This window comes from Oryctolagus cuniculus, chromosome X (assembly GCF_051225735.1).
Source record: "Oryctolagus cuniculus isolate XC-2025 breed Fujian yellow rabbit chromosome X, ASM5122573v1, whole genome shotgun sequence".
In the NCBI taxonomy this organism is placed as follows: Eukaryota; Metazoa; Chordata; class Mammalia; order Lagomorpha; family Leporidae; genus Oryctolagus; species Oryctolagus cuniculus.
The window spans coordinates 536,402-563,363 of record NC_142888.1 but is presented as its reverse complement, the minus strand read 5'-3'; the positions used below and the strand labels follow the sequence as shown (position 1 = coordinate 563,363).

General features: G+C 43.3%; 1 protein-coding gene and 1 long non-coding RNA gene across 11 annotated transcripts in view; one reads left to right on the top strand and one right to left on the bottom strand.

The window, feature by feature from the left end:
• The window catches only part of GLRA2 (glycine receptor alpha 2), a 202,383-nt gene that overhangs the window by 13,707 nt on the left and 161,714 nt on the right, over window positions 1-26,962 (bottom strand). For all 6 annotated transcript variants that reach the window (XM_089324791.1, XM_002719913.6, XM_051827600.3 and 3 more), the window contains one exon: window positions 26,603-26,752. In XM_089324791.1, coding sequence (XP_089180917.1) covers window positions 26,603-26,752 — 150 coding nt within the window. The remainder of the gene's footprint in view (window positions 1-26,602; window positions 26,753-26,962) is intronic.
• LOC127484913 (uncharacterized) overlaps window positions 1-26,962 on the top strand; it is a 226,740-nt gene that overhangs the window by 111,066 nt on the left and 88,712 nt on the right. Inside the window, exon 3 of one of the 5 annotated variants that reach the window (XR_016228345.1) lies at window positions 417-984. The exons of 3 other annotated variants lie outside the window; for them this stretch is intronic. This is a non-coding gene — a long non-coding RNA (uncharacterized LOC127484913). Of the gene's footprint in view, window positions 1-312; window positions 985-26,962 lie in introns of those variants that run through there. One more of the 5 variants, XR_016228343.1, reaches the window with a different exon arrangement.

Below are 26,962 nucleotides of genomic sequence, written 5' to 3'. Positions count from 1 at the left end.
AATCATGTGTATTAGAATACAATTTTTTATGGACGTTTTGAAGTACCATGATATTGGATATATGCAAATATTTTACCAAATAAATTAGACCTTATCAGTTATTACCGATAGTAAAAGACTAGAGAGTATTTGCCTAGCATTATACTATTTGAGCTCATATGTCATTCATTTGGGTTTGGCAAAGAAAGTAAAATCCCTGTAAATCTGTGGCTATTAGCAAATGTCAGTTTTAAGCTTAGAAATTCTGATTAATGGACTTTCAAATAAATAAACCTTTTAAAAATTCTAATTAATGGACCATTCTCTCCACAGATTTCTTAAGCAAATGAATACCTGCATTGTGATGCTGTGTACCATTTAGCTATCATTACATAAAATCTCCTTCATTGCCTCCATTACATCTATTGTCTCTACAGGCCTCTGCATCAAAAAAATGTCAGCAGGACCCCTTATTCATGACAATCTCACCCCTAATAACAGGGGGTGTGGGGACCCATGAGCCAGCCATGGGCCCACATGCTAAGGCTTAGCTTGCTGACCGTTTGCAATAGCTGCTGCTGTGTGGATGTTTATGGTTTCTGTTGAGCTGTGATACCGGGACCGTTTCATAACCCCAGGCTAGAGTCAAAACAACTATGGCCTTGGGGCTTCCTGTACTTCTTTTCCCACTGACCAAGGCTGAGAAAACACCAGGTGGAAGCTTGTTGTTAGCACCCGAGTCGCCTGCTACGTGACCAGGAGCTTGACTGGATGAAGGCGCGTGATCACCTTTATGGTTGGACAAGGAGCGCGTGGACTGTGCGTGATCAGGCACCCGATTGGAGCACCGCCGCATGGACTGTAGCATGGACTGAGCTTGCTTACATGCTTCAGCAATGTATACTATATAAGCCGTTCTTGTTGTAGTAACGGGAGCTTCCCCTTTCTTTCGGAGCTCCCCTTGCTCAAGGGTTTCTCTTTCTATCCTGTTCAAATAAAAGTCTACTGAAGACTGATCAGCTGGGAGCAGTGTCGTTCCTTTGTGGGCAAGGGAGCGACAAGGGGGGTGAAATGTATGGACAGAGGAGGACAAACAAAATTCAGCAGAAGTTTAGAACTGATGTTGCTACAGCCTACCAAAGGCAGGTGTGGGGACACAGGGGCTGGGTTAGACAAAGATTCCTATATACGCACCAAAACCCATTGTTTGTCTCTTCTTCCATTGGAGGATCTCCCTTTAGCTTAACTGCCGCACTGTTGACATTTGGGGCCCAATAATGATTTGTTGTCAGGAACTGTGCCCTGCATTTCAGGATGTTTAGCAGCATCCTGACCTCTGCCCATTAGATGCAGTAACACTGCTCTCCCCTGAGTTGGAACAGCCCAGTGTGTCTCCAGACAATGCTAACTGCCTCCTGGAGGAGCAATGTCGGCCTTACTTGAGAACCCCTGTTTCAGCTGGTCACAAATATGCACCTGGAGAGATTGCATTTTCTGGCCTTCTCTCTACCTAGGCAGGACTAGAATTTTTTAGACTTCATTGGCCGTAGAATCTCTGCTGTCTATGTCTGTTCAGCATATATTTTTAATCTAATTTCCTATGGTGAAATATATACGTCCCTCTAATTTGGACCACACCTTACCAACAACACTATATTTTTAATGGACTGGAAGTAATTGGTTACAATAATCATTTGGCTTTCTGCTCAAAATCTATAAAGCAGAAATGTTTTCACTTAACATTAGCTGTAGTCTTAGTGAGTGGTTTAGAAATCGATAACATGGTTGTGATGTTTTGATTTCTCAAGAGGGAAGCTATGCCTGGCATATGGAAATTCTTTCCTAGTAGTTTCTGTCAATTCAGAGCTAGAGTGCTCAAAAGACACACTCAATTCTAAGAAGCATGAAGGTGAACATGTTCCATCTGGAATATGAACTGTTCAATTATTTAACATCATTTGCCATCTGTTCAAGGTGAAAACAGTGAAGAATATTGAGAGTAGAGGGGACAGGTGATTAGGGGATGAGCCCACTGCTAGACCAAAACAGTAATAAGCAACAGCATCAATGACAAATCATACCCAGCATTTGCTTGCTCTTTAACTTGGAAGATCCTGGCTGCCTGGAACTTGTGAGATTTGGAAGGTGGAAGGAAAGCCGAGGCCATTATTTTGGGGAATTTGTGGGGGGTGTCAAATGAAGCTGCTTTGTGAGACATTGTGGCATTTCAGACCTTTCAGGGAGCACCTACTGTACCATCCACTTCGGTGGCTTCTCAGATTTCCCTGTGACATCTGCTTTTCCACAAAGAGCTCATGTTAAAGTCCCACATTCATATAAACCCAAATTTCTCTATTGCATCCCTTTCTTTGGTAGTATTGTAGTGGTTCTGTTTTCCTGACTAAACCCAATTCAGGTTTACTGGTACTCCAGACTTTTAATTACAAAATGCAATTTGAATGCAAGTTACAGTAGTTTAATTAAGATTCATTAGCATCAAGCACTGAAAAGAAATGAGGATAAAGAAGAGAGTTCTGTCTTCAAGTCAGTGTGGGATTTGGGTGGGGGGTTAGAAGTAGACCACTGGTTCTCAGCTGGGACATTTCTTAATGTCTCTAGATGTTTATGGCTGTTGCAAGTTGGGAGAAAGCTTTCTAACTGGCATTTAGTGGGTGGAGGCTAGGATAGTGCTAAATCGCATGCAATGCATGGGACAATGCCTACCACAAAGCATGAATTATGTAGCCTCAAATGTCAATAGTACTGGGTTAGGAAGCCCAGATATAGATAAGTGATTATAATATAATGTGATAACTATTATGGTAAAGGAATGCACAGATTACCAGATAAAGGAAAGTTAGATGGCATTCTTTCTATAATAATACCATGGAATGCACTGCCCATGGAAGGATATACACAAACATTATGGGTATGTTGCAGAAAAGTGGCCCATATAAAGGCATTTTGTTAACAGAGCCTGCTATTTAGTACCAACTGCAGATCAGCGCAAATGCACTGTCTGTGTCATTTGGCCAGATGTTAATGTCTTTTAATCATCTTGCATCTTGATCAGGGAGGATTTGTTACCCAGACAGAAAACCATCCAAAGTAGCTTAAATAAATGGGGAATGTCTTTAAGAAATTAAGATAATTGTAAGAAAATTTCCTGAGCCTCCAAGCATAGGGAAGCAATCTCTGTACAGGTGGGAAGCCTGGGTTCTACAGGTAGAATTCCTGGGTTTTCAAATCTTGGCCCTGCCACTAACCAGTGTGAGAGCTGGATAAGGCCCTCAAACCTCTCTGTGCTTCAGTCTCCTCTGCAGTCAAAGTGAGACAATGACATCTTTCTTACAGGATTTTTGAGAGCATTTGGTGATGAAACAGAGATGAAGGACTTATAATGGTGCCAGGCATACGGTGTGTGCTCAGTAAATTTTAGGATGATGGTGTTAGTGATAATGGGATAAGCAGGGCTAACCAGCTAGAAACTCCAATGAGCAAGTCAGGGAATGAGATTATGCTTAATCTCTCAGAGCTGTCATTCCTTCCTATTTCTGCTTTTTTCCGACCAAATTCCTTTACTTATACATGATCCAACCAGGCCACACCAACTTTGACCTATAGGAACTGTTCAAATCAAGTCATTACCATCCTCTAATTAGAGTATCAGAACCTCTTCACTTAAATTATTGAAAGAGGGACTCATATATCCTGCTGTCTACTGACTGTTGTCTCCGGGTCACTGGATAGGAAAGGGGGTAGGGTCATGAAGTATAAACAGGACAGATCAAGAATAGGGTAAAGGGCAATGGAATTCTTCCAGGGTAGTGAATGTTCCTGAAAACACACCACATAGAAATCATTGTAAGAACAAGAAAGGCTGACCTGTAGAAGAGATGAGTTGGGCCCTTAAGACAGGTGTTTTTCATAAAAGTAAAGGGTTCTTAGGTATTCAGACTGGTATTTGTGCTAACAGATCCAAGGGAGTTAATACGAATAATTGGTTGACATTAGAGGAAGACAGAATTCAACTCCATATGAGGATGAACTCTTAACCACTCCATGACTGATCCTGCAATATTCCACCTTGGAAGGGAGTGAAACCCTGATTTCTGGAAATTGACAAGCATTCAACCATTTGTTGGCAATGTTGGATGGGTTAGGAGACTAGGTGACCACTTGTGGGTATTTCTGCTGTATTTTTATAATTTTGAAGACTAATACAGAATATATAAAATTAACAAAAAACCAAAATAGTATCATGTGACTTCACATTGTGTAAAGAATTAGGCAGCAAATGGATATGTTTTAAAGGCCAACAAATTATATTTGTGGAGGCCTAGCTTTTTGGTATCCTGTTTTGATTGCCTAGAGGCTCCAAACAATAATATCAACATTCCACAGAGCCACTTCTTTCCTTCTATCTTCCTTCCAGTTGCTGGAAGAACCCCAGAGGGAGGGTAGTCAATGTTGCTGGCAGTCAGTTTGGTGAGTTGCTTGTTTCTGCAGGGGCTCAAAAACTCAAGAACTCAAGAACTCAGAACTCAATCAATAGGATGAGATCTATAGTTGGGTTTGCTCTTGGTGCCTTCCTATCAAGCTGGAAAAGACAGGTTAAATCCATGGGGAAATCATCCAAGTGCGGCTTGGAGAAGTGTGAGGATGTTTCAAGCAGGGGGCAGTGAGGCAAAGTCTTGAGGCAAGACACGTCTCGGGCCATCACTTCATTTCTTTGCACACCTGCAGAGCAAACATGCTTCTCCAGGTGAAAAACTGCAAACCTCTGTTCTCTGGCCCATCTTATTTTCTTCTGAATTTGCGTGGTCCTGGTAAGCTAGCCAATCTCTAATGGTTCTGTTTTTAAATCAGCAGTTACTGAAGCAGGTAAATGCTGTAAACCATCAGGAGGCACTTTCCTATTGCTTCTCCCAAGGATACTCGAAGGAGTGGAGTGAACCAGAAACGAAATGTATGCTGCATTATTCTGGCTTATTTAGTTTTGCAGGTCCTCTGTGCCCTAGCTCTGTTCTACCTTCCCCGTCACCATTTGTTTGTTCATTAGCACTTCAGCTATAGCTCCTCGTCTGCAACTCTTGAAAAAAAAAAAAGGAAAGGAAAATGGAATATAAAGGGGGAAATAAAGGGTTTGTTTGTGTTTTTGGTGGAGTATCTGCAGTGCATTTCTAAGCAGAGAGGGACTTCTAGCTGCTTCATTACTATGGTTACCAAATTTAAGATTTCAGACAGAAAACCTGCCTGCAGGCCCAGAGGAGAGATTGATTGCAGTAAACACAGAAGACAGAGATTGATCATCATGGCGAAAGTAACAGCAGTGAGTGTTGATCTAATTGTTGGCCAACTGAGTCTCTAGTTAAGAAGGCGCACAGGAAGGTGTGTTACTCAGTACTTGGGTATTTGCCTCCCTTTTCTTTTCAAAGATGTCAGCGCAATAATTATAGTCAGAGGCAAAGAGGAAACCTGATGTGGATCTAAGAAGACAGGCTTTCAAAGAAAACTGACTTAACTCCTGGGTTGGTGTCTCTTCCATTTTCCCCTAGCTGTGTGCCTTGTAATGTGGCAAATGTTGCATCCAGTTGAGCAAGACACAGCTTTGACACTGAAGATGCAGGTCATTGAGTGACACTGGGTCACAGGCATCTGAGTCCTCAGGGATGTGTGATTGGGGTCTGGTAAGACAAGAGCGAGGGGCTTAGAGAGTTGTAGTGAGGTGCAATATTCAGAACAAGCTGCACCTGCTGGCACTGCCCTTGTAGCAAGCAAAGACCTCTACTACTGCATCTGTGACTGCGTTTGAGAAGGCGTGAGTGTGAGAAACTCAGGTGAACTTGCTTACCTGATCTACCCTGAAAGCACTGGCATTCAGACTTTCTTGCTGTGAAAAACTATGTGATCTCACTTATATGTGCAACTAAAATAATCAAACTCACAGAAGCAGAAAGTATAATGGTGGCTTCCAGGGGCTAGCAGGAAGGAGGAAAAGGAAGCTCTTGGTCAAAGGGTACAAAGTTTCAGTTATGCAGAATGAATGAGCTGGGCAGTTGCAGTGCACAGCATGGTGGGGACTCTGGTCAATGCTGGATTAGGCACCTGACATTTGAGTGAGGGGAGATCTGAAGTGTTACCACAAAAAAGAGAAAATGGCAGCTATGTGAGGGGATGGATTTGTTCATTAGTTTTGGTGCTTTTTTTTTTTTTTTTGACAGGCAGAGCGGACAGTGAGAGAGAGAGAGAGAAAGGTCTTCCTTTTGCTGTTGGTTCACCCTCCAATGGCTGCCGCACCGCGCGGATCCGATGGCAGGAGCCAGGTGCTTCTCCTGGTCTCCCAGGGGTGCAGGGCCCAAAGACTTGGGCCATCCTCCACTGTACTCCCTGGCCACAGCAGAAAGCTGGCCTGGAAGAGGGGCAACCAGGACAGAATCTGGCACCCCGACCGGGACTAGAACCCGGTGTGCTGGCACCACAAGGCGGAGGATTAGCCTAGTGAGCCACAGCGCTGGCGCTGGTGCTTATTTCTTAATACATAAAGCCAATTATACACCTTCAATGTATACAATTTTAATTGCAGGGTATATCAACAAAGCTAGAAAGAACACACGTAAAATACACACATACAACCAAAAAAAATCTTCTTTGCTGTGACTCAAAGTAGGGAACATATTTTCCATTATGAGCCAGGACACACACATACAACATACTCCCACACACATTAATATAGCTAATAGAAACAAAAGCTTCAGAGTAAGATTTGTCTCCAAAGCAGGATACACTCTGATAAAAATTTTTCTATTCTTTGTTCTAAGTTGTATTTTTTCCTAAAACGCTAGTGGTGAGCCACTGAGCTGACTTCATGACCGTGAAGTCAATGACACGCCAGTTTGAAAAGTACTGTATTAAATGGTCTTGATTGTTTTGCTTCGCCGTCACTATTCATTCGTCAAATACAAGCCTGTGCATCAGCCACATGTGATATGAATGCTGTGGTCATGGGGAGGTTTAAAAGGGAAGCTTCCAAATGCATGGCGGAGTGCAGCTGAAGGGTGAAGAGTCAAATGTTCTCTTAAACTCATCGCAACCGTGACCTCTCCTGCTGGAGACGGCAGTGGGATTTCACGAGGAGGGCACAGGCCTGCCCACTACAGGCGAGGCGTTGTGCTGGGCCTGAGACTTTCTATGGTTCCTGGACTCTGTGTACACAGCTTTGGATTGCTTTTGGTGGTAAGGTCACAGTAAGTGCTTGCACCTCTAAAAGGACTTCTCGGGAAAGGGAAACCTCTGTTAGAAGATCTGTGTTCCAGGTTTCTGCATTCCCTTTTCTGCTTACGCATTAACTCAGTGCTAGGCCTCAGGGTGAAAACAGCTCTGCTGGCAGAGCTGCGAAGGCCTTTAGATTCAGGCCCTCATGGACTGTCTCACTGAGGGACAGGGCGGCTAAAGCATAGGCATGGCATGATACCCTTTTCTCACGGACAAGTTGCCTTTCACAATCTGCCACAAAAGGCATTTGGGAGTCAATCAGCTGATGCAAGGTTCCCGTGCTCTCGCTGTCTCTCTCTGCCTTCCAAATAAATACTTTAAAGTTGTAGAGGCTCAGAGTAGAGATTAGAGAATGTTCTATGGCTCCCCAACTCATGCAGACGTTTAAGCCCCAAAGTTGCAAGCTAATGGGGCTACAGAGAGTGGAGGCCTGATCCAATGACAGTGATTGGGCAGGGGTCCTAGGTCACTGGGGGCTTGCCCTCGGCAGGCGGCTCACATGAGAGGTTCATTATATAAGCTGAGTTCAGCCCCCCTGTCTCTCCCTGCTTCCTGGCTCACCACGACCTACTTCCCCTGCATGCAGCCCACCTTCCCCTGTCCTCATCAGACGTCAGACTCATGGGGCCACCCAGCCTTGCACTGTGAACCTCCAAAAACCGTGAGCTGCTTCTTTCTTCATGAGTAGCTTCTCTCAGGTATTTTATCAGTGCGGAAAAGCTGACTAATACACCCTGGCTCCAAACCACCCAGCAAATACAGCACCTGTCAGGCTTTGGCTTCAGCCAGCTGGACTCCTGGCCTTAAGCTCATCTTGCTTTGCCAGACTTCTGTCCCATATTCTTATTTGTGCGTTTTGAGAAGAAAAGGTACATATTTGTAAGAGGACAAGAATTCAATAGCAGAATTGTTCTAGAAAAGGGTGCTTATAATGATACATGTTGACAGTTTATTTGGCTGGGTGAAGAGGTCTGGCTTTATGACAGGGTTTTTTACAAGCTGCTGGGTTTTTTTCTCATTAATCTACCCTAAAAGAAAGTGTGAGAGAGCATTTGGTGATTCTGTGATGAATTAAGACATCTGAGCTCTGGCAGCCAGGAACTGGCTGCGCAACATGCAGCAAGTCTTAGAGCCTCCATATGGAGATATCATTACCAAACCACCAGAATTTGAAGCATTCTGTGCTTTCGGAATAAAGCGGTGTGAGTTCGGTCTCATAAATGAGGATGAAGTTGCTGATGTGAGCACAGATTCTGTCGCAGGGCGTTTCAGATGGTCTCCTCCTGGTGCAGGTGGACAATGAGCCAAGAGCACCCTGTTAGTTGCAGGCAAAGGTTTTCATGGGGTGCATTGTGGCTCCCAAAACCAGAATGATAATCCTAGGCTACTAGTAGTTGTTAAGAGTACTCCTCTTAAGAAAAACAAAACAAGCAGCATAGGATTCAATCCTGTATGATTGAAATCTTTCACAATCAAGCAAGAAGCCATAGTAATATATTTAACATCTCTTATCAAACAAAAATGATTTTATTGAGAGCTTGGGGGTGTTTTTCCACATCTTGACAATGTGTGTATTGTGATGTGCATGCATTGTGCAAATGGACTGTTCGCACAGTGTTCTTGAGCAGAACTTCTCGGGCTCTACTGTGCTTGCAACTCCCGGGGCTGCTGTAGTCCTGCACATTCTGACTGGGCAGGACTGGGTAGGGCCCAGGAGGCTGCATTCCTTACAGGCTCCAGCTGATGGCGATGCTGCCCGTCAGCAGCTAACATCTGCAGAAACAAGGCTGTGGAGTGCTAATTCCCAAACTTGGCTGCATGTTGCCATCACCTGCGGAGCCTTCCAAAACCAAGTTGCCTGGTTTCTCCTCTCCAAGACTTGATTGAATGGTCCAGGGTAGGGTCTGGCATTAGGATTTAAAAAAATAAAAACAAAAAACAAAAACCTCCCAGGTTTCTCTAATGTATATCTAGGACTGAGACCCCCTGCTCTAGTGGGTTACTTTGTTTCTAGGAAATATCAGAGCTCATTTCTGGCATGACTTCTGTTACTCTTGACTAAATCCAGCAGCAGAAGGTAGAATAAAATTAAGTGGAAACATTCAATCACTTAACCTCAATGTTTACATCCATCTCAACATCGTGACAGGCAATTAAGTCATATACCCAACAAAATGTATGCCCCTGTTACCAGTGCAAAGAATCATATTTTGGATCTCTCATTTGCTATCTGGTGTGAATAACAGAACTTTCTATAGAGTAACAAACCTCAGTTACAAAAAAGGAAATTCCTAATTAAATGGCTTTTCTGGTTACGCTGTCTTTTGGGTTATCCTAGCTCTAATTAATTATCTCAGCCAGGAGTAACTTCATTCAGGTTGCATTCATGGAACTAAATTCCCCCTGTCTGCCCAACCTCCGTCCTATGTCTGCACAGAATGTCTCTGTCTCTTTGATTGGAATTTCAACCGGGGCGTATTCGGGGCAGATTCTCTGCTGCCCGTGCCTTCCTTTGCACTGCAGGAGTTTAACAGTGTCCCTGGCCTCTCTCTACTCACTGGATAGATGTCAGTAGCACACACAGAGACCCCGGCCCCTGCCCCAAGGTGTGAGAACTAAAAATGCCTCCAGGTATTGCCAAATGCCCCCCAGTGCTGGGGAAAAATAGCCCCAGGTTGAGAACCATTGCTTGGATCAGAGACCTCCCGTGTCATTGACTGCCTCTTTCATCTGTCCAGAGCCTGCTGCTCTAAGTGAGAGGTACATCAGTCAGATAGGATGAGGCCATTTTCTGATGAGCACTGAAAATGGCCTTAGGAACTAGGTTTTCATTGCCTACTTAAGTATGTAGTCTCTATGTATCCACAAGAACAAGATGAGTTAACATTCCAAAACTAAATGACCTTCACAAAAGTTGCTTCCTTCCTGAGAATATCCCCTCCTCGTGAGCTGAAAGTACTTTCTCTCTCTAGGAATCGTCACAGCTCCAACAATAATTCTACTACCGTTCTTCACGCTATCTATCCACTTTAGAAATTTTCCTATTGAATTTGTCTCTTATTGACCTCCCAGATGAGTTTTCTGATCCTCACTCCCCCGGATCTAATACAGAACTCCGTACAAAGCAAGCATTCAAAAAACATTTGTTGAACAAATGTATGCTAGGGTGATCCAGCGGGTCAGAGCAAAGGCTAAGAAGACGGGGCTGTTTCCTTACATGCGCTCTCGCACAGAGCCGGGATCACTTATTTTCTAAGCGGTTATCCTTGCGTCTGGTGCTACTTTATCAGTCTGGTGGGAAATAACTCCAGTTTCATTTGAGCATTTCATCCCCAGATGAGCTTGTTACAAAGAAGGATAGTACTGATAGAAGACAAGTCAGTGTTGTGGTTAGGGAAAGCCACATCTCTCTAATGCAATGTCAGGGAATCACCAGAATTTGCTCTCATTCAGTTTGACTTTTTTTTTTTTTTTGTAAAAATCCAGTTATGTTGAAATAACTACAGTTCAAGACATCATGAAGACTCTCACACCAATGAACAAGCAGGAAGTAATAGAGGGTTCAAGACAATAAAAGGCTACCGTGATCGCCTCTATAAGAGCAGTAGAACTGAAGGTACAGGCTGCATTTCAGGGATATAAAACAAAGCAAATATATTAGGACATCTGTTCAGCTGTTTGGGCAATCCAGTAGCATGGAAATATTTTAGCAACGACAACTGTAGGATATAGATAGAATGTAATTAATTGTCTGCAGTTTAGAGAAGCCATTGTTCTGCCTTAAGGGATGCCACTCGTTGCTCTCAGAGTCGTATCCTTCTGTTTCCACACGTTGGGCACGAAAGGTACTCCAGGATGTGTCCGATATTTGATGAGGAAGCAGAGGATGGGGTACAATGGACTGTGATTCTCATCAGACCCCTGACCCACAAGGTGCTGCCCATTAGCTTGCTTTTGTTTCCTCCAAAGGAACCTTGAGACAAATAATTGCAAGACTTTTATTTGGGAGGCAATATCAGATGTGCGGTGAGGGGGCAGAGATGTAGGACAGGGAAAGTAGAAAAATCAAAAGCTGTGTGAAACATCTGTGGGTTGCCACCTGTGACAAATGAAGCTCAGGCCTCAGAGAGACTCAGAGTTGACCTACAAAGGGATGAGGAAGCTGAGTGTGTGTTTGGCCACTGCTACCTAGCTCTCATTGGTTGAGGGCCACTCCTGAAGCATTCACCTCGTGCTACTTCTGGTGTACCTTGCATATGTATTTGAGCATGCCACAGTGGCCAATGCACAGTCTGAGCTGCGAGAAACTTTTGCTGGTTGTGGCAGGCAGGAAATTGGTGGTCAAAGATGGCCCTGTCCGAATCCCTGGAGCTTGTGAATGTGTTATCTTGCAGGGCAAAGAGGGTTTGCAGATGTGATTGAGGAACTGGAGATGAGGAGAGAGCCCTGGGTTTGCTGATGTAATCGTATGTGTCTTAAAAATGGGGCGCTTCTCTCACCTGTGCTCAAGAGTAGACGTGACTATGGAAGAAGGGTCAGAGAGATGGAGAACTGAGATCCTGAGCCAAGGACTGTGAGTGGCCTTTAGAAGTTGAAAAAGGCCAGAAGTCAGATTCTGACCTAGATCACTGTTATATAAATGAGCCAAAGATGGCCCTAGGTTATTTATTTCTTCACTACAGGTTGAGACCTATTAGTTCAAAAGCCTGCCAGGTGCCAAAAGCAAATTTGACTTGCCCGATTATTTAAAAAAAGAGATTTGTAGAAATGCAGAGCCTGAGTGCTTTGCATATCCAAGCACTGCTCAATAAAACTGCCTCTGTGGTCATAGCTTTCTCTTGAAGAGCACCCACATCCCTGGAAGCCCCTGACAAGCCAAGCCCTTGTTTTTCGCCCAGGGACACTTGGACTGCTGACCTCCAGAACTGGAGATAATGAAGCTTGTTGTCGCGGGACCACTAAGTTGGTGGTGATTTGTTACAGTCATGACAAGCATTTGTTCCTGTAAATAATGCAAACCACAAAGTCATTTTCATATTTATAGCTTGTTTAAGACAAGCTTTGTGGCCCAGACTTGGAGAGAGAGCCAGTTCCAGCAAAATTATGAAAATTATGAAAAAGCAAACTAAACAGTTCATGATCATCCATGCCTCCAGGGAGGGGCTTTCAGGTCAAGAGTCTGTTTACCCAGAAATGCTGAGGCAGCAGCAGCATTTAAATACACTCGCTCTTTCATTAAAAAAACCTGGCAAACAAGCCAAAAATGTAAATCAAACAATGAAACTGAAAACAACTCCCATTGCCTATGTAGCTTTCTTTTTTCTTGGAAAAATGGGCTATCCTCAAGGTCCTCACTTCTCTACTACCCGCTTCTTCACTGCACCCCCCTGACGTCTTGTCCGTCTGTCTGTCTCTCTATTGAGCCTGCTGCTATTGAGTATGCCAACATCCTCAGAGTCTCTCTAATCCACAGCTACTTCTTAGCTTCTGTATTATTTGAACTCTGCCTCCTTAGACACGGGGGACATTCTTCCTGGATATCTTGCTTTTGCCTTCGGAGTGATCACACATTGCCTGACTTCTCTTTCCCTTTCTAGGAGCTCCTTCATTAGTTCCCTTGTGGACTCCTGCTCGCCTGCCTGCCTCTGCTGTGTTGGTACTCACAGGGCTTTGTCCTCTGCGCCTTCCTGCCCCTGGCAACCCCTTGCCCTTGCCCTCGCATCATTCTGTGTGCTGCTCCTGGGTAATCTCCACCACATTCATAGTTTGAACCTCCACCTGTACCCTGCTGATTCTTCAACATGCCCAGCTAACCCCATTCTCTTTCCTGAGCACTGGCCTGCCTTGTGGAAATCTGTACTCCATACACGTAATTTCAGCTTACCCCACACTGAACTAAATCTGCCTTCCCTGCCCCACCCCACCCCACCCCACCCTAGCCCTTCATCTTCGTCATAGTGCCCCTCTAGACAAAGCCCTGCTCCTTAAAATCATCTTAGACTTCTTCCTCTTGGCATTCCATTTATTCAGTTAACATACGTCCTAATGATGTTGCGTTCTTAGTCTTCTGAAACTCACTCAATTTCTTGCCACTTTCCAAGCCTTCATTGTCCCTGGTCTGGATCACAGCAGGAACCTCCTATTGCTCTCTGCTGTCTCCCTGTGCTGCTCAGTCCTGCTGTGCTGGAAGCCTGCTCCAGAGTATGCAGCTGGATTGATGTCTTTCCACGACACCTCTCCACGCCCTTCGGGGCCCAAGTCCAGCCTTCTCCGCCTGCTGCACAGCCTTTCCTTGCCCAGCGCCTGCTCAGCTCAGCAGCCTCCTGTTCTGCTGTGTCTCAGAGACGTCGGGATTGGCCTGCTGCTTGTCTTCGTTGTTTTTTTTTTTTTTTTCTGGGAGATCTTAAGACAGAGACAGGAGTACAGGTAGTTGATCTGGGAGGTGATCTCAGGAAGTGCCAGTGGAGAATGGAGAAGCGAGGCAGGGAACGGAACGATGTCGCAGGCAGGTTTCACTGCAGGTGACTCAGCTCAATTCCGCTCGGAAGCACTGGGAGCCACAAGCTGCAGAGAATACTTCTCCCCAGTTTTCAACTGTTACTGATGGAGGGCTGTTACTGGGGGCTTGAGTCCTCAGCCTTTCCATCTTGCAAAAACTAATGCTGCTGGGCCTGAGTAAGGCATCCCCCTTCCCCCTAACCAAGGCAGATTGGAATGTGCAGTAGGAAGCCATCAGAGTCTACGGAAATGATGAACGCCACAGAGAGACACGGCCGTTCCAGTGCATTTCCATAGCACTGCAACAGCCTCTCCTAATATGTGTCCTGTACGTTGAAAACACGTCTGCTCATTAGTGCGTCTTTCCTGCACTGAACATCTAAAGGACAGCATCTCCTGGACTTGTGGCTACCTCATAGTAGGTGTTCAGTGCATTTGTACTTGGTATTTGAATGAATGAATAAAATGAGACTGTCTGAAGAGATGAGATTCAGGGCAAGGGGAAGAGAAACTTGTGAAGAGTTCAAAGTTGGAGATAGAAAAATATGACCCAGTAGGGAGGAAGGTAGTACACAATAGAGGGATGATGGGAAATAGCTTGAGATGAAAGGAAGAATTGGAGGGAGGCACCAAAAAGATAGAAGTTTCATCTGCCAGACTGCATCTGCAAAGTGCTCTGCATCTTACAAAAGAGAATCCCATACTGAAATCCCTAATTAATGGTCTGTCACAATACCTAGCAAAATGTAACATGCTTGGAAGAAAACACCTTAAAAACACTTCAGGTCTCTGTCCCTGGCTAACACCACCAGCTTGTCCTTAGTGATATGGGGAATTACAAAATACTGAAATATTTATTCTTGACATATTTCACAATTAAATTTCTAATTTAATTTCTAAATTTCTAATCCATGAAGGTCTATTAAAGCCTCATCTAAAATCCTCGGCTTTTAACATAGAAAAAAACATGCCTTCTGCTCTTCAACACCACACTTGCTAAGGAGGCCATTGTTACCTTAATTAATGATATTAAAAATCCTCTTGAGTACCTTGTACGAACATGTGGTAGAGTGTAGAAAAAATGGTAAATGCCAAGGGAATACACATAGGTTCACTATATTCTTGAAAGGAAAAAAAGCTGTGACTCCATAGGAGTTTCCCTTCTAAGAACAAGGGAAAAGACCTATAGGAATTTCAAGTCTAAAAATGTCTTTTACAAAGTCCCTGGTTTTCTGTTTGTTAATCTTTCAATGGCTAGTTTCCCAATATGGATGGGGTTAATGTCTTTGGCATGACTATGGACACATTAGTAGCAAAGACATGAATAATCATAGCATCACTGTTATTGAAAGACTTCTTGTAGGTTCTCTGGACCATCATTGGGCACGTGGCACTTGTTAAAAAAGCAATGTCATGGGTTCTGTCTTGACCTACTAAATCAAAATCTCCTGGGCTGGGTCTAGGTCTAGGAATCTGTATTGGATCTAGGCACACATGTGCGTTCAAGGTGGAGAAGCACTAGCCCTGAGCAGTAAAGTCAAGGTGTAGTCTGTATGCCAGCACGAGTGTGTGAACTCGCTGTTGTCGTCTCCAAGAGGACAAGTGTGCTCGTAATGGGTTTGTTTCTACTTTGCCTTAAACATCATTGTGTGTGCCTATTGAACCATGCTCATTCATGCATTAATCCTAAAATATATGTGATTAAAAACTTAATTTTTTCCTACCCACATGTGGGTGTCTCCATCTCATAGAATCTGATACTAGTCCAGAACCTGAAATCATCATTTTCCAGATGTGAGCCCCTCCTTACTTCATGTATGAAGCTGTGCATAGCATCATATGGATCTGTTTTCATAGGCTATGAGGTATGTGGGGCCACATAATTTATGCGGACCAGATGAAGCCAGTGGGATGGTACTTTGTCTCATATTCAATTGAGTGTATGTTTGGATAATAAAATTCAAAGACAGGCTGCTGGGCAGGATTTTCTGTTTCTAACCTAAGGGAAAGACAAGTGGCCAACACCCAGTGGGTCTCAGCTATGGATAAATCTTGCAGCAGTTCACACTGATGTTCACAGAACTGAGAAAGCTCTCCTGACTTAGTGGGCAGAAATGTTTGCTGCAAGGGGAGACAGTGATTTGCATGCAAGAAACAGAAAACAAATTAGACTGTTGCATATTGGCGAGTGTATGCTGACAGTTCTAAACTGGTTTTCTCAGTGTGGCACCATCACCAGTTAGTCCACTGAGCTCTGCCCACCAGATGCCAATACCCCATTCCCCTAGGTGAGACAAAGAAACTTGTCTCCAGACAATGCCAGTTGTTCCTTGGTGGGCAATATTGCCCCAGGTTGAGAACCTCTGCTCTAAGTCTTTGGAGAGAAACAAGAAAAGGTGAGAAACTCTAAGTAGTTTTCTGAAAGTTTGATCCTGCTCCAATCATTGTCTAATGGGTTCATCATTTGCTTAGGGTTGCTGGTTGATTAGACTTAATGGTTGTGACAGCTGCATTCCAATGGCCTTTTTTTATTTTAAAAAAGATTTATTTATTTATATGAAAGGCAGAGATACAGAGAGAGAAGGTGGGAGAGAGAGAAAGAGATATCTTCCATCTGCTGGTTCACTCCCCAAATAGCAGCAACAGCCAGGACTGGGCCAGGCCAAAGCCAGGAGTACTTGGGTCATCTTCCACTGCTTTTTCCATGCATATTAGCAGGGAGCAGGATTGGAACTGGAGCAGCCAGGGCGCAAACTGGTGCCCATATGGGATGCCACCACTTCAGGCAGAGTCTTAACCTTCTACACCACAGCACGGGCCCCACAGAGCCTTCTATCAAAGTCAGTTTATACTCTAATTTGGTTTCAAGCATGTTGATTTTTAAGCATTTTGGGGAAATGCCCAGGTACTTAAAACCTCCTAGGTCAGGGGTCAGTGCTGTGGTGTAGCGAGTAAAGCTGCCACCTGTGGTGACAGCATCCCATATTGGTGCTGGTTCGAGTCCCAGCTATTCCTCTTCTGATCCAGCTTTCTGCTGTGGCCTGGGAAAGCAGTGGAGGATGGCCCAAGTCCTTGGGCCCCTGCACCCATGTGGGAGACCCAGAAGAAGCTCTTGGCTCCTGGCTTTGGACCAGCCCAGCTCTGGCTGTTGCAGCCATTTGAGGAGTAAACCAGCAGATGGAAGACCTTTTCCTCTGTCTTGCTGTCTCTCCCTGTCTCTGTAACTCTTCCACTCAAATGAATAAATAAATAAATCTTAAAAAAAAACCCTTCTGGGTCAGTAACCAAAAGCATCAACAGAAGATTGGAAGATAAAATTGAAAGATAAAAAGCTTGCTCTTAATTCTTTCCAATTCTCTTTGTTTAGACACTGCAAGAGTAAAAGCAAGAACTCATGTTTTCATTCCTATAATTATAAAAATAGCTATGCAGGCCACATCTTGCTATACATTCTAATTTCAAGGAGTAAAATTGGAGAGAGTATGTAGGCAGGTTATTGCAATTATTCTAAGGTTTTTAAATTTTGATCTGTACAACATGTACCCCAACAAGTTGAGGAAAAACATAACGATCCAGGTTCTGCTAATACCAATGTGTTGGGAAAAGTTGATAATAAGATGAGCCACGACTAAACATAGAAGTTATTGCATGCCAAGGGCTGTTTTATGAGCTTTACCCTGGGAACTCATTTTAGTTTTACAATCCTGTGAAGTGGATATTGTTGATTCCATTTTAAAGGTGAGGAAAGCATGGCACAGAAAGAGTGATTTATTCCGTTCCCACTAATCTGCCAACCAAGGTTACAGAACTGGTAAGGTACAGAACCCTTATCTGATTGTTAGCAGTACAGCTCCTTCATTTTAGGGAGAGAAAACCACAATTCCAAACGTTCAAGCCATCTCATAGACCAGTCTCTGACAACAGCCTGAGACCATGCATGATAACATGAGACAAAGTAGGCCACGTCGGAATTTGTCTCAGCACAAAAATAGTCACTATGCTGCTTACAAAATACTACACATCCTTCCCCCTTGGTTAAAGTGAATGACTGCTACTTCTTTACCAATTAGTTTTCTCCTCATTCTAGTCTGCTGTCCCATAAGTGAGATTTATTGAGATAACCAATCCTAGAATTCTCCCCACTTTCTGACAGCATATAATCCAGAGTAAGCCTCTGCTTCCTTAGACTTTTTCCTAAAATAAAATCACCCAATTTATAGAGACCATCCTAACCCCCACTCCAGCTCCTCCTCATGTGTATTTCTCCCCATCACAAAGAGTGCTAACCTCAACTTTAAACCGTAGGCTTGTTCCTAGTAGTTTTTGGCTATAGGGTGTTGACACCTGTTTGCCTATAGTACAAAGCTACAAGCAGTAGCTAATTTTCCAGATGATTGAGTCTATTTCAAAAAGATTAATACAATTTAGAACAATGGACTAATTCCAATGAGGTGAAAATTTACAGTAATAAATATAAAATCCCTTAAATTGATGTCTATTCATGTTAATAATAAAAAAGCAAAACCTGAGAAATTAACAAGCTAGCAAGGTCGAAATGAGCAAACGGTGGAAAATGACTACTTAAAGGCCCCCCAGTTAGTACTTTCAAAGGAATCGGAGTCCAGGGAGAGGGGATGCTAGCACTGTTGTGTGCTACATGTTGTTCATGCCTATTGTATCTTTGGGATTTTGTGAGTCATACTTCAAGATGCTCGGTAGCAAACTAGAGAAAGGCTGGCCAACATGGTGAGGGGTGGTCAGCCATATATTAAGGAGTAGGAATAGGTCAGTTTAGCAAAGAAGCTTTGAGAAGACCTGAAATCTCACCATTCTTATGTGTTTAAAGAGGTGTCTGTCTCCTGGAAGAGAGCACAAAGAGTTTTTTTTTTAACCCCATGTAGGAGGAGTGCCGGTCTGACTGGGAGGTTCTGGAACATTGATTGAGTTGTATTTTCTGGAGGTGGAGCCTCAGGGATTTAAATAAGCACTCTGGGGTGACCATTGGCACTGGGGCCTTTGCCAGTGGGGCCTGGGGCCTCCTTGGAATAGGACCACCTAAGGCCCTTGGAATACCAGAGAGGAAATGATGTAGGGTTTCCGGGCCTGCCAAGTAGGGGGCCATGGCTGCTTCTAACTTGTTTTCCTTCTTGGGGCTGTGCACTGGGGGTGGAGGTTAAGGCCTGGAGAGAAATAGCAGTAGTTATCTGTCCTTGTATGTTAATTTCCCTCTGGTGCCTTAATGAGAAGATGACTGGCTTAAGAGACAGATTCAGGTATTTGTAGCTAAAATGTCCTAAATTCTATCTCCTAATACCATTTCAGTTTTATATTTGTCCATAAAACATGCACAACAAATGGTCATAAAGTAAGCTATTATGAAAGGGAACAAATTGGGTACCAGACGTGCTTGTAAGAGTGAGGTTATATCCTTATAGGATCAGGAAATGATCTTTTGAGGAGTTAGCAGTTTAGCTAAGATTTAAAGGACAGGTCAAAGGGCAGGGGAGAGAAAAATCACACACAAAAAAGTGCTGAATTCTCACTTTCCCAAAGTATTGTCATCTGAGACATCGTGATCAAGGCTTAGATTCTCACTTTGTTGTCTCATCAGGTCAAGAGACTCCATATTTTCTTTCTGGGGCAGGGGTGAGCGGTTTAAAAGTCTCAATACTCTTATTATTCACATCATTCCTTTTAAAAGACAGCTTGTGGGTAGGGGCCAGAAAACCATAACCACATTCTCAAGGAGCCACAATTGCTTTAGTCACTGAAAACGAAGAAATCGGGGCTATCCATATAGCTGCAAACATCTGAAATCAGGCACCATGGCAGAAGGTAGGGGTGGTAGAGCCACCTCCAGAAAGAAAGGGAGAGACCAATGCAAGTGAGCCTTTCCAGTTCGTACAGGGAAGTTGTTCCAGCCTCACACGGCGTGAATGTTTCTTACTAGAGCTGAGGGGATGAGGTCAGCTCTAACCAGACAGGCAGGGAGTTTCGGCCTCCGACAGACTGGGGTCAGTCGGCTCCGTCAGCAATCTGGGTGTGATTGTTTCTGAGAAACTCTGCTTAGATAAAATTGAAGGTGGCTGTTTTGTGAAATGTAGAGAAGATAAAGCAAATACACCCTGTTGCAAATTGCCTGGCCCCTCCTTGAAAGTGACCCCATTTCATAACTTGATTGTGCAGCAAACACCAGGTGCTCTTTCCATGCATGTGAATGTAATCTGGGGCTCTCTCAGTAGATACCTCCCTTGAATAAATCTTAATAGCATTGGCTCCTTGGGAAATGATCTGTTTTTGGTTTTTCTTATACCTGCCAGGGAATCAACCTGTATTGTGTTTCGGAGGTCAGTTTCTCAGTGGGAAATTAAAGACACGTTTGTTTTTGTTTTGTTTTGTTTTTGGCCTCCATCAGGAGTATTGAATGTTTTTAAATGACGATTTGTTTTTTAACTCGGGCCATAATCAATGAGGGTCTGTGAAAACTTAATGATCTGTGGCTGGCTGGGCCAGACTAAGAGAAGGTAAAAGGGGCCTCAGGTGCAAAATTGGAGGGGTTGCCGAAAACTCTAGTATTCTTGATAAATAATATTTTATGCAACATTTAAAACATTATTACAAAATATCCATGATGAACAAAATGTCAACATGTTGAATGAAAACAAGATCTGACTCTGTGCTTGTGACTCACCTTGCTTTGCCTCACCCTAATCCCGGCACTGACCCACTGCCATTTGGAAAAATAGATTAGAGAATATTAGAGTGCCTTAGAAATGTTTGTCTCAAGTTTGTGTGTGTGTGTGTATGTGTGTTTTATACTGATACACAGTGTAAGATGTAAAATGTAAACTTTGAGCCATAGGGTACAGTGGTTAAGGTCAAGGACCTCCATGGCCACACTTAACCTGTCTTTGCTTTAGTTTCTTCATCTGTAAATGAGATTTAAGAATGTTACTGTGAGGGCTGGCATTGTGGTATAGCTGGTAAAGCCACTGCCTGTGATGCTGGCATCCCATATGGGTGCCCATTTGTGTCCCAGGTGCTCCACTTCTGAGCCAGCTCCATGCTAATGGCCTGAGAAAAAGCAGTGCAAGATGGCCTGAGTGGATACCTGCCACCCATATGGGCGACCTGGGTGAAGCTCTTGGCTTTGGCTTGACCCAGCACTGGCCATTGTGGACATCTGGGACTGAACAAGCAGATGGAAGATTTCTATCTCACTTGCTCTCCTGCTCTGACTTTCAAATAAGTAAAAAAAAAATTTTTCAATAAAAAAAATGTTACTATCATCACTGGTAGGAAGACCACTTAGTCTAGCCAAACAAGGAAGATCTCAGTAGTATAAATGGCAAATGGACATCACAGTTCGATAATGTTGATGATTGCAAAGTAAAAAAGTACTATCAAACAATAAAGCAGTTATAGATTTATATAACGCAGAACATGGCAAAACCAATCATGAGCCTTCAGGTTCTCAACAGCAAGACTGCTCAGCCTCTACTTTGTGTTTGGTTCATTTCACAGAGCCAATGGCTTTCCACTATCAAGTGGTGGCCTGGTGGCTTCACGCATTTTGAACGCTGTGGCATGGATCAAGGCTGGTACCGCAAGTGGCCAGTGGGGACAGCAGGGTCCCATTACTGCCAGAGACAAAAAGAAGAATCACGAGACCCCAACTTCTTGTGTTCAAGTACATTTCATTTTGTCTAAGCTCCTTATGAGCTGTCCTGGAAAGGGAGGGTTAGTTAGGACATTGCGTCTAGAAAACACTAACCAAAGCAGCCTAGGATAGCTGTTAAAGTGAGAACCCCTTAACTGTATATGCATCCTCCCACATTAGGAAATACACCTTGACGGAAGTCAGATGGTCAATGCAGAGGTCAACCAAGCCCATTTCAGTTTATTTGAATGCCACTAATAATGACTTCGTGAGAAGGACTAATCTGGTACAACTGCTAAATCACATAAGGTATTGGAAAGTGGCTGTAGGATTGCATTACTCACACAGTTGTAGTGAGGATTAAATGAGTTACTCTATGTAAAATGTGTAGACTAGCATGTGACATGTATGAGGGTACTTAAAAAGTTCTTGAAAAATGTAATTAAAAGTTAAATTTATTTTGGTGCCAAAACATTGAAATGCATGTGTAGATTTTTCCCCCACAATACACATTTTTCATGGACTTTTTGAAGCTTTTAATAAATTTTAGTTAGCTCTTGTTACTATTTTTGTTTTTTAACATGGTTTAAGCTGAAAAAATTGAAAGAAAAAGCCACCATTTCTAAGAACAAACAACTGAAAATGTCTCTTGCTCTTTTTTTTTCCCCCAAAATTCAGTTGTCACTGATAATTAAGAAACTTGATTGTAAAAGTCAACCATGATTCATCTTGCTAACCTCAATTTTCACTCTGGTAATTAAACTGTGTTTTGAATAGTCATTTTGAGATGCATAAACTCAAGAACATCTGCATACAAAACATGTAAATTTAAACACATGTATACACACACACATACACATACATTGTGTATATGTTTAGAAAGCAAGATGGTGATTGTAACTGCCAACTGGCATCCCTAAGAAGTTTCCATTGACTCTCAGGTATCCTTGTTCCCCACTGCAATGTCAAACCATCTCTCATTTTTGCATCCTGAAATTCAAAACCTTTGGCACAGCTGAAGTTTACATCATTAGACTTCACCACTGATTTGCCTTATTACTGCTGTTTCTTTCCAGCCCCAAGCCACAGCCTTTACCAGTTGATGCTTTTAGCAGCCATTACCTGCTAGCCCAACACTCTTATGAATGTCACTTTTTTTCAGGGGAAGGGAATGTCTTCAATATCCAAACAGAGGGGCTGGCGCTGTGGCTCAGTTGGTTAATCCTCCGCCTGCGGCGCCGGCTTCCCATATGGGCGCCGGACTCTGTCCCGGTTGCTCCTTTTCCAGTCCAGCTTTCTGCTGTGGTCCGGGAAGGCAGTGGAGGATGGCCCAGGTCCTTGGGCCCTGTACCCACACGGGAGACCAGGAGGAAGCACCTGGCTCCTGGCTTCAGATCAGCGCAGTTGCAGCCGTTGTGGCCATTTGGGGAGTGAACCAACGGAAGGAAGACCTTTCTCTCTGTCTCTCTCTCTCACTGTCTATAACTCTACCTGTCAAAAAAATATCCAAACAAATAATTGATCCCATTCTAGGTCCTCCAGTTTCAGACCTGCCTTTCTGTTAATATTTTCCCCCACCTAAACTAGTCATATTCATAAGATTATAACCTTGTCCTTGTCTCTACTTCCTCTGAAATCTTGATTTTGATTCTCTTGTGTCCTTCTAACCTGCTTATTTCACTATACACTCTTCAGCATTTCATGTTCCCCAGTGAAATGACCAATATCTTCATGAGTTGCTGGTTCATCACTACAACCACCCACTTGCAAGCATCCTTAACTCCACCCTCCTCCAACTCCTCTACTGGCCTTCCACTCACTTTCCTACTCACCTACAAAAATTTCAATTGTATTTAACTCAAGTAGCAGTCATTTCAGTACCTAGACCTGAGTCTGGAAGGTTTATGGGGGAAAACACACATCTGGTGATTGTTCGCACTTGGAATTCAGAGGCGTAGCTCTCCTGTGAATCCCCCCTGCATAGCATTCTGCCTCACCTCTCTCCATGGAGCAGTGCCTTTGTCACTCTCCACAGCTAGTGTTTAATGCTTGTCTCTCCTTCCCCTCACGTGTCACCTGATATCAAGCCTCAGGATTCGTGGCAATGACAGGAGCTACCAGTTAGGGGTGCCCGCATTCACGCTCGTCCAGCCGACTGAAGGACTAGCAGCAACAGTTGTCCTCCCATTCCGTCTGGACAGCGGTGACACATGTGCTTTTGCATCTTCATTGATGAATCGGCAGTCCACTAAGCCATTGGTAAAATGGATGGTGCATCTGTCCCCATGTAAAGCTGACCTTGCCTCTTTGAATGTTATCCTTCCTTGCCTTCTCACCTTTGTTCTTTTTTTTACTTTTTATTTTTATTTGACAGGTAGAGTTATAGACAGCGAGAGAAAGAGACAGAGACAAAGGTCTTCCTTCCATTGGTTCACCCCCCAAATGGCCACCATGGCTGGCGCTGTGCCAATCCAAAGCCAGGAGCCAGGAGCTTCCTCCTGGTCTCCCATGGGGTGCAGGGCCCAAGCACTTGGGCCATCCTCCGCTGCCTTCCCGGGCCACAGCAGAGAGCTGGACTGGATGAGGAGCAACCGGGACAGAACCCAGCGCCTGTATGGGAAGCCGGCGCCACAGGCGAGGATTAACCAAGTGTGCCACGGTGCCGGCCCCTCACCTTGGTTCTTGAAAGTGCCCTCCTTTCACTGTGGCATTAATATCTTCCTTTTTGCTAAAGCATTCCTTTTGTCAAACATTTTATATTTTGGGAAAAAAAATATGCCCACAAATGCACATTTTCATTCACACCATCTTCTATGCTTCTCTGCACAGCAGAGGCAATGCAAATGGCATGAAAAGCCTGCTACCATTTCTTTTCTGCTTCACCCCTCCACACAGGCTTTCTAGACGATGCACTGCCCCGTTCCCAGGGCTTTTTTATTCACATTCTCTCAGTGTGTGCGCTCACCCAGTTTTACAGACCTTATCTGCTTGCTGGCCACTCCCAAATATACATTCCCAGATTTTATCTTTCCCTGTATGATTACCTGCCAACTGTACTATAATGTCTCATCGCATCTAACTTTACAGCATTGAAATAAAACTTGAGTTTCTCCCCAAATCTTCTGTCACAGTAGCCCCCATTTTAATAAAGGCAACGCTACCTATCCAACTGCTTCAGCCAAATATCTGTGGGTCATAATTCTTTTCTTCACCTTCTCACATCAAAGGCATCGGCATGACCTTTTGGTTTTTACCACTGAAGCATAATCACTAGAATGTGAGTTTATTTTGGGATTGCATTCTGTCCATCCTGCTCAGCAATGTGTATTCTGAGGACCTAGGTAGTGCCTGACACATAAAATAGGAAACCAATAAGTGTGGAATGACTGGATCCTGAATCTGGCCATTTCCCTCCATTCTCACGATCAATACCAATGTCTCACACCTACTAGAGGGCACTTCAAAAAGTTCATAGAAAATTTGAATTAAGCATTTTATTTTGCTGCAAAAAATTGAAGTATGTATAGAGTTCTTTCATAAAATGCATTTTCTATGAGCTTTTGGAAGACCCCTTGTATTTCTGCAATATCCTCCTGCTATTGCTACTCTTGATCCCATGGCTATGCACTTAATAGCCTATTTGCTATTTTGAAACTCACCAGCGGATTCCAATCAGTTAAAATAAAATATATTCCCTTATACTGTTCTATACAGTACTATGTGAACCTGAAATTACCCGTTTCTCTAACCTTATTTCCTACTTCTTTCTTATTCTGTACTGGTTTTTCATAGTATGCATTTTTCATGAAATTTCTGAAGACTCCTTGTGTTTCTCTTTCTGTGCAGATTATGTACAGGGAAACATTTTGCAGATGCAGGGCAGGACTCAGTGAGCTCATACACATATAAGCCCCTCAATGAAAGCAATGTTTAACTCACAAGAAATGTTCAATATACATCTGGATATTTGGCAATATTAAGCCAACAGTTTAACATTAAACCAACAAGTTTCATTTATGAAGTTTTTAGGGAACAGCTTTTTAAAAATGTCTCTGATCTGCACATAAAATTTTAACTGCAGTTCTCTAGCGATATGACTGGCAGCAATATTCTTCATATCAAAGGTTATGTTTGTCTCCCAGCGTCTTAAACCGAAAACAGGTGCCAGCCTTCTGGTGTCCTCTATGAGACTGGATTATATGGCAGAACAGTGTTTTCCAAATGGATGCATACCCTGGAATTGCTTGCAGAGCTGCAGAAATACTGATGCCTGCGCCGTATCCTGAGTTTGAGATTTAATTAGTGGGGTGTGGTCAAGGCTTAGTAGTCTTGAGAATCCCCTGGTGCTTCTAATGTGTAGGTAAGTTTGGAAAACATTGAACTGGAGAGCTTGAGTTAGGTATTTCACATCTCAAATCTCTGAATAGTGTAAAGCCTAGATTTTTGCAATAAAGTTTAGGTTGCAACAATAAAATCAACCTCACTGCATTTATCAAGCTGCAGTCTACATGAGTAGAACATTATTTACATAAGGCAGAGCAACTGATGAAAAGTCACATTGGTTATGGGCATACCCCCCCCCCCCAACACACACATTGTCAGTATTCAAAACAACCATGAATTTAACATAACTTTGTCAAATTGAGTATATTTCCCCAATTAAGGTTGCCAGATAAAAAAGGGACAGCTCAGTTAGATTGGAATTTCACATAAATGACCATTTTACAGTATACACATATCCCATACAACATTTGGGTCATACTTATACTAAAAATTGTTATTTATCTGAAATTTTAATTTAACTGCATACCCTGCATTTTATTTGCTAAATCTTACAATTCTGCCTTAAATAAAATTTTTAATGGGCAATAGCACATATTTATGGGCTGCAATGTGACATTTCCATGCGTGTATAAAATGTGTACTGATCAAATCAGGATAATCAACATTTCGCCTTCTTTCACATTACTTTGATTGGAGCCTTGAAACTCCTTTCTCTGCTCATAAAATACATACCTGAGTTTTAAAGGACTAACTTGAACAGTAGTAATTCAATGTAGTCAGACAATGAGGACAAAAATTAACCTTAACTTTTTGCTTGTTGTATGTTCGTTTGTTTTCTGAGTTCCATTGCATGGTTAACCACCTCAAACTCTACATGACTTGTTCTGCACTGAGGGCCAACTGTACCTTATTCTGCCTCTTCTGTCGTCTTCGAAGACGCAGGAACTCCTTATGTTGCCTGGAGACAAAGTTCACTGCTGCATATTCCAGTAAGGCAGCAAACACAAACAGAAGGCACACCGCCATCCAGATGTCAATCGCTTTTACATAGGACACCTGGGCGGGGGGAGAGAGAGAGAGAGAGAGAGAGAGAGAGAGAGAGAGAGAGAGAGGTGATGAAAACGTGCTAGGAACCCAGAGTGCAATGTTGTGAACAGCAGAGTAACCTGATTTCCTTGGTGAAGGATTTTCTGGCCTTTCCTTACGAAAGTGCTTAAGGAAGGCATCAATTCCATTTTGAAGGTTCAGGGCAAGTCAGTGGAAGTC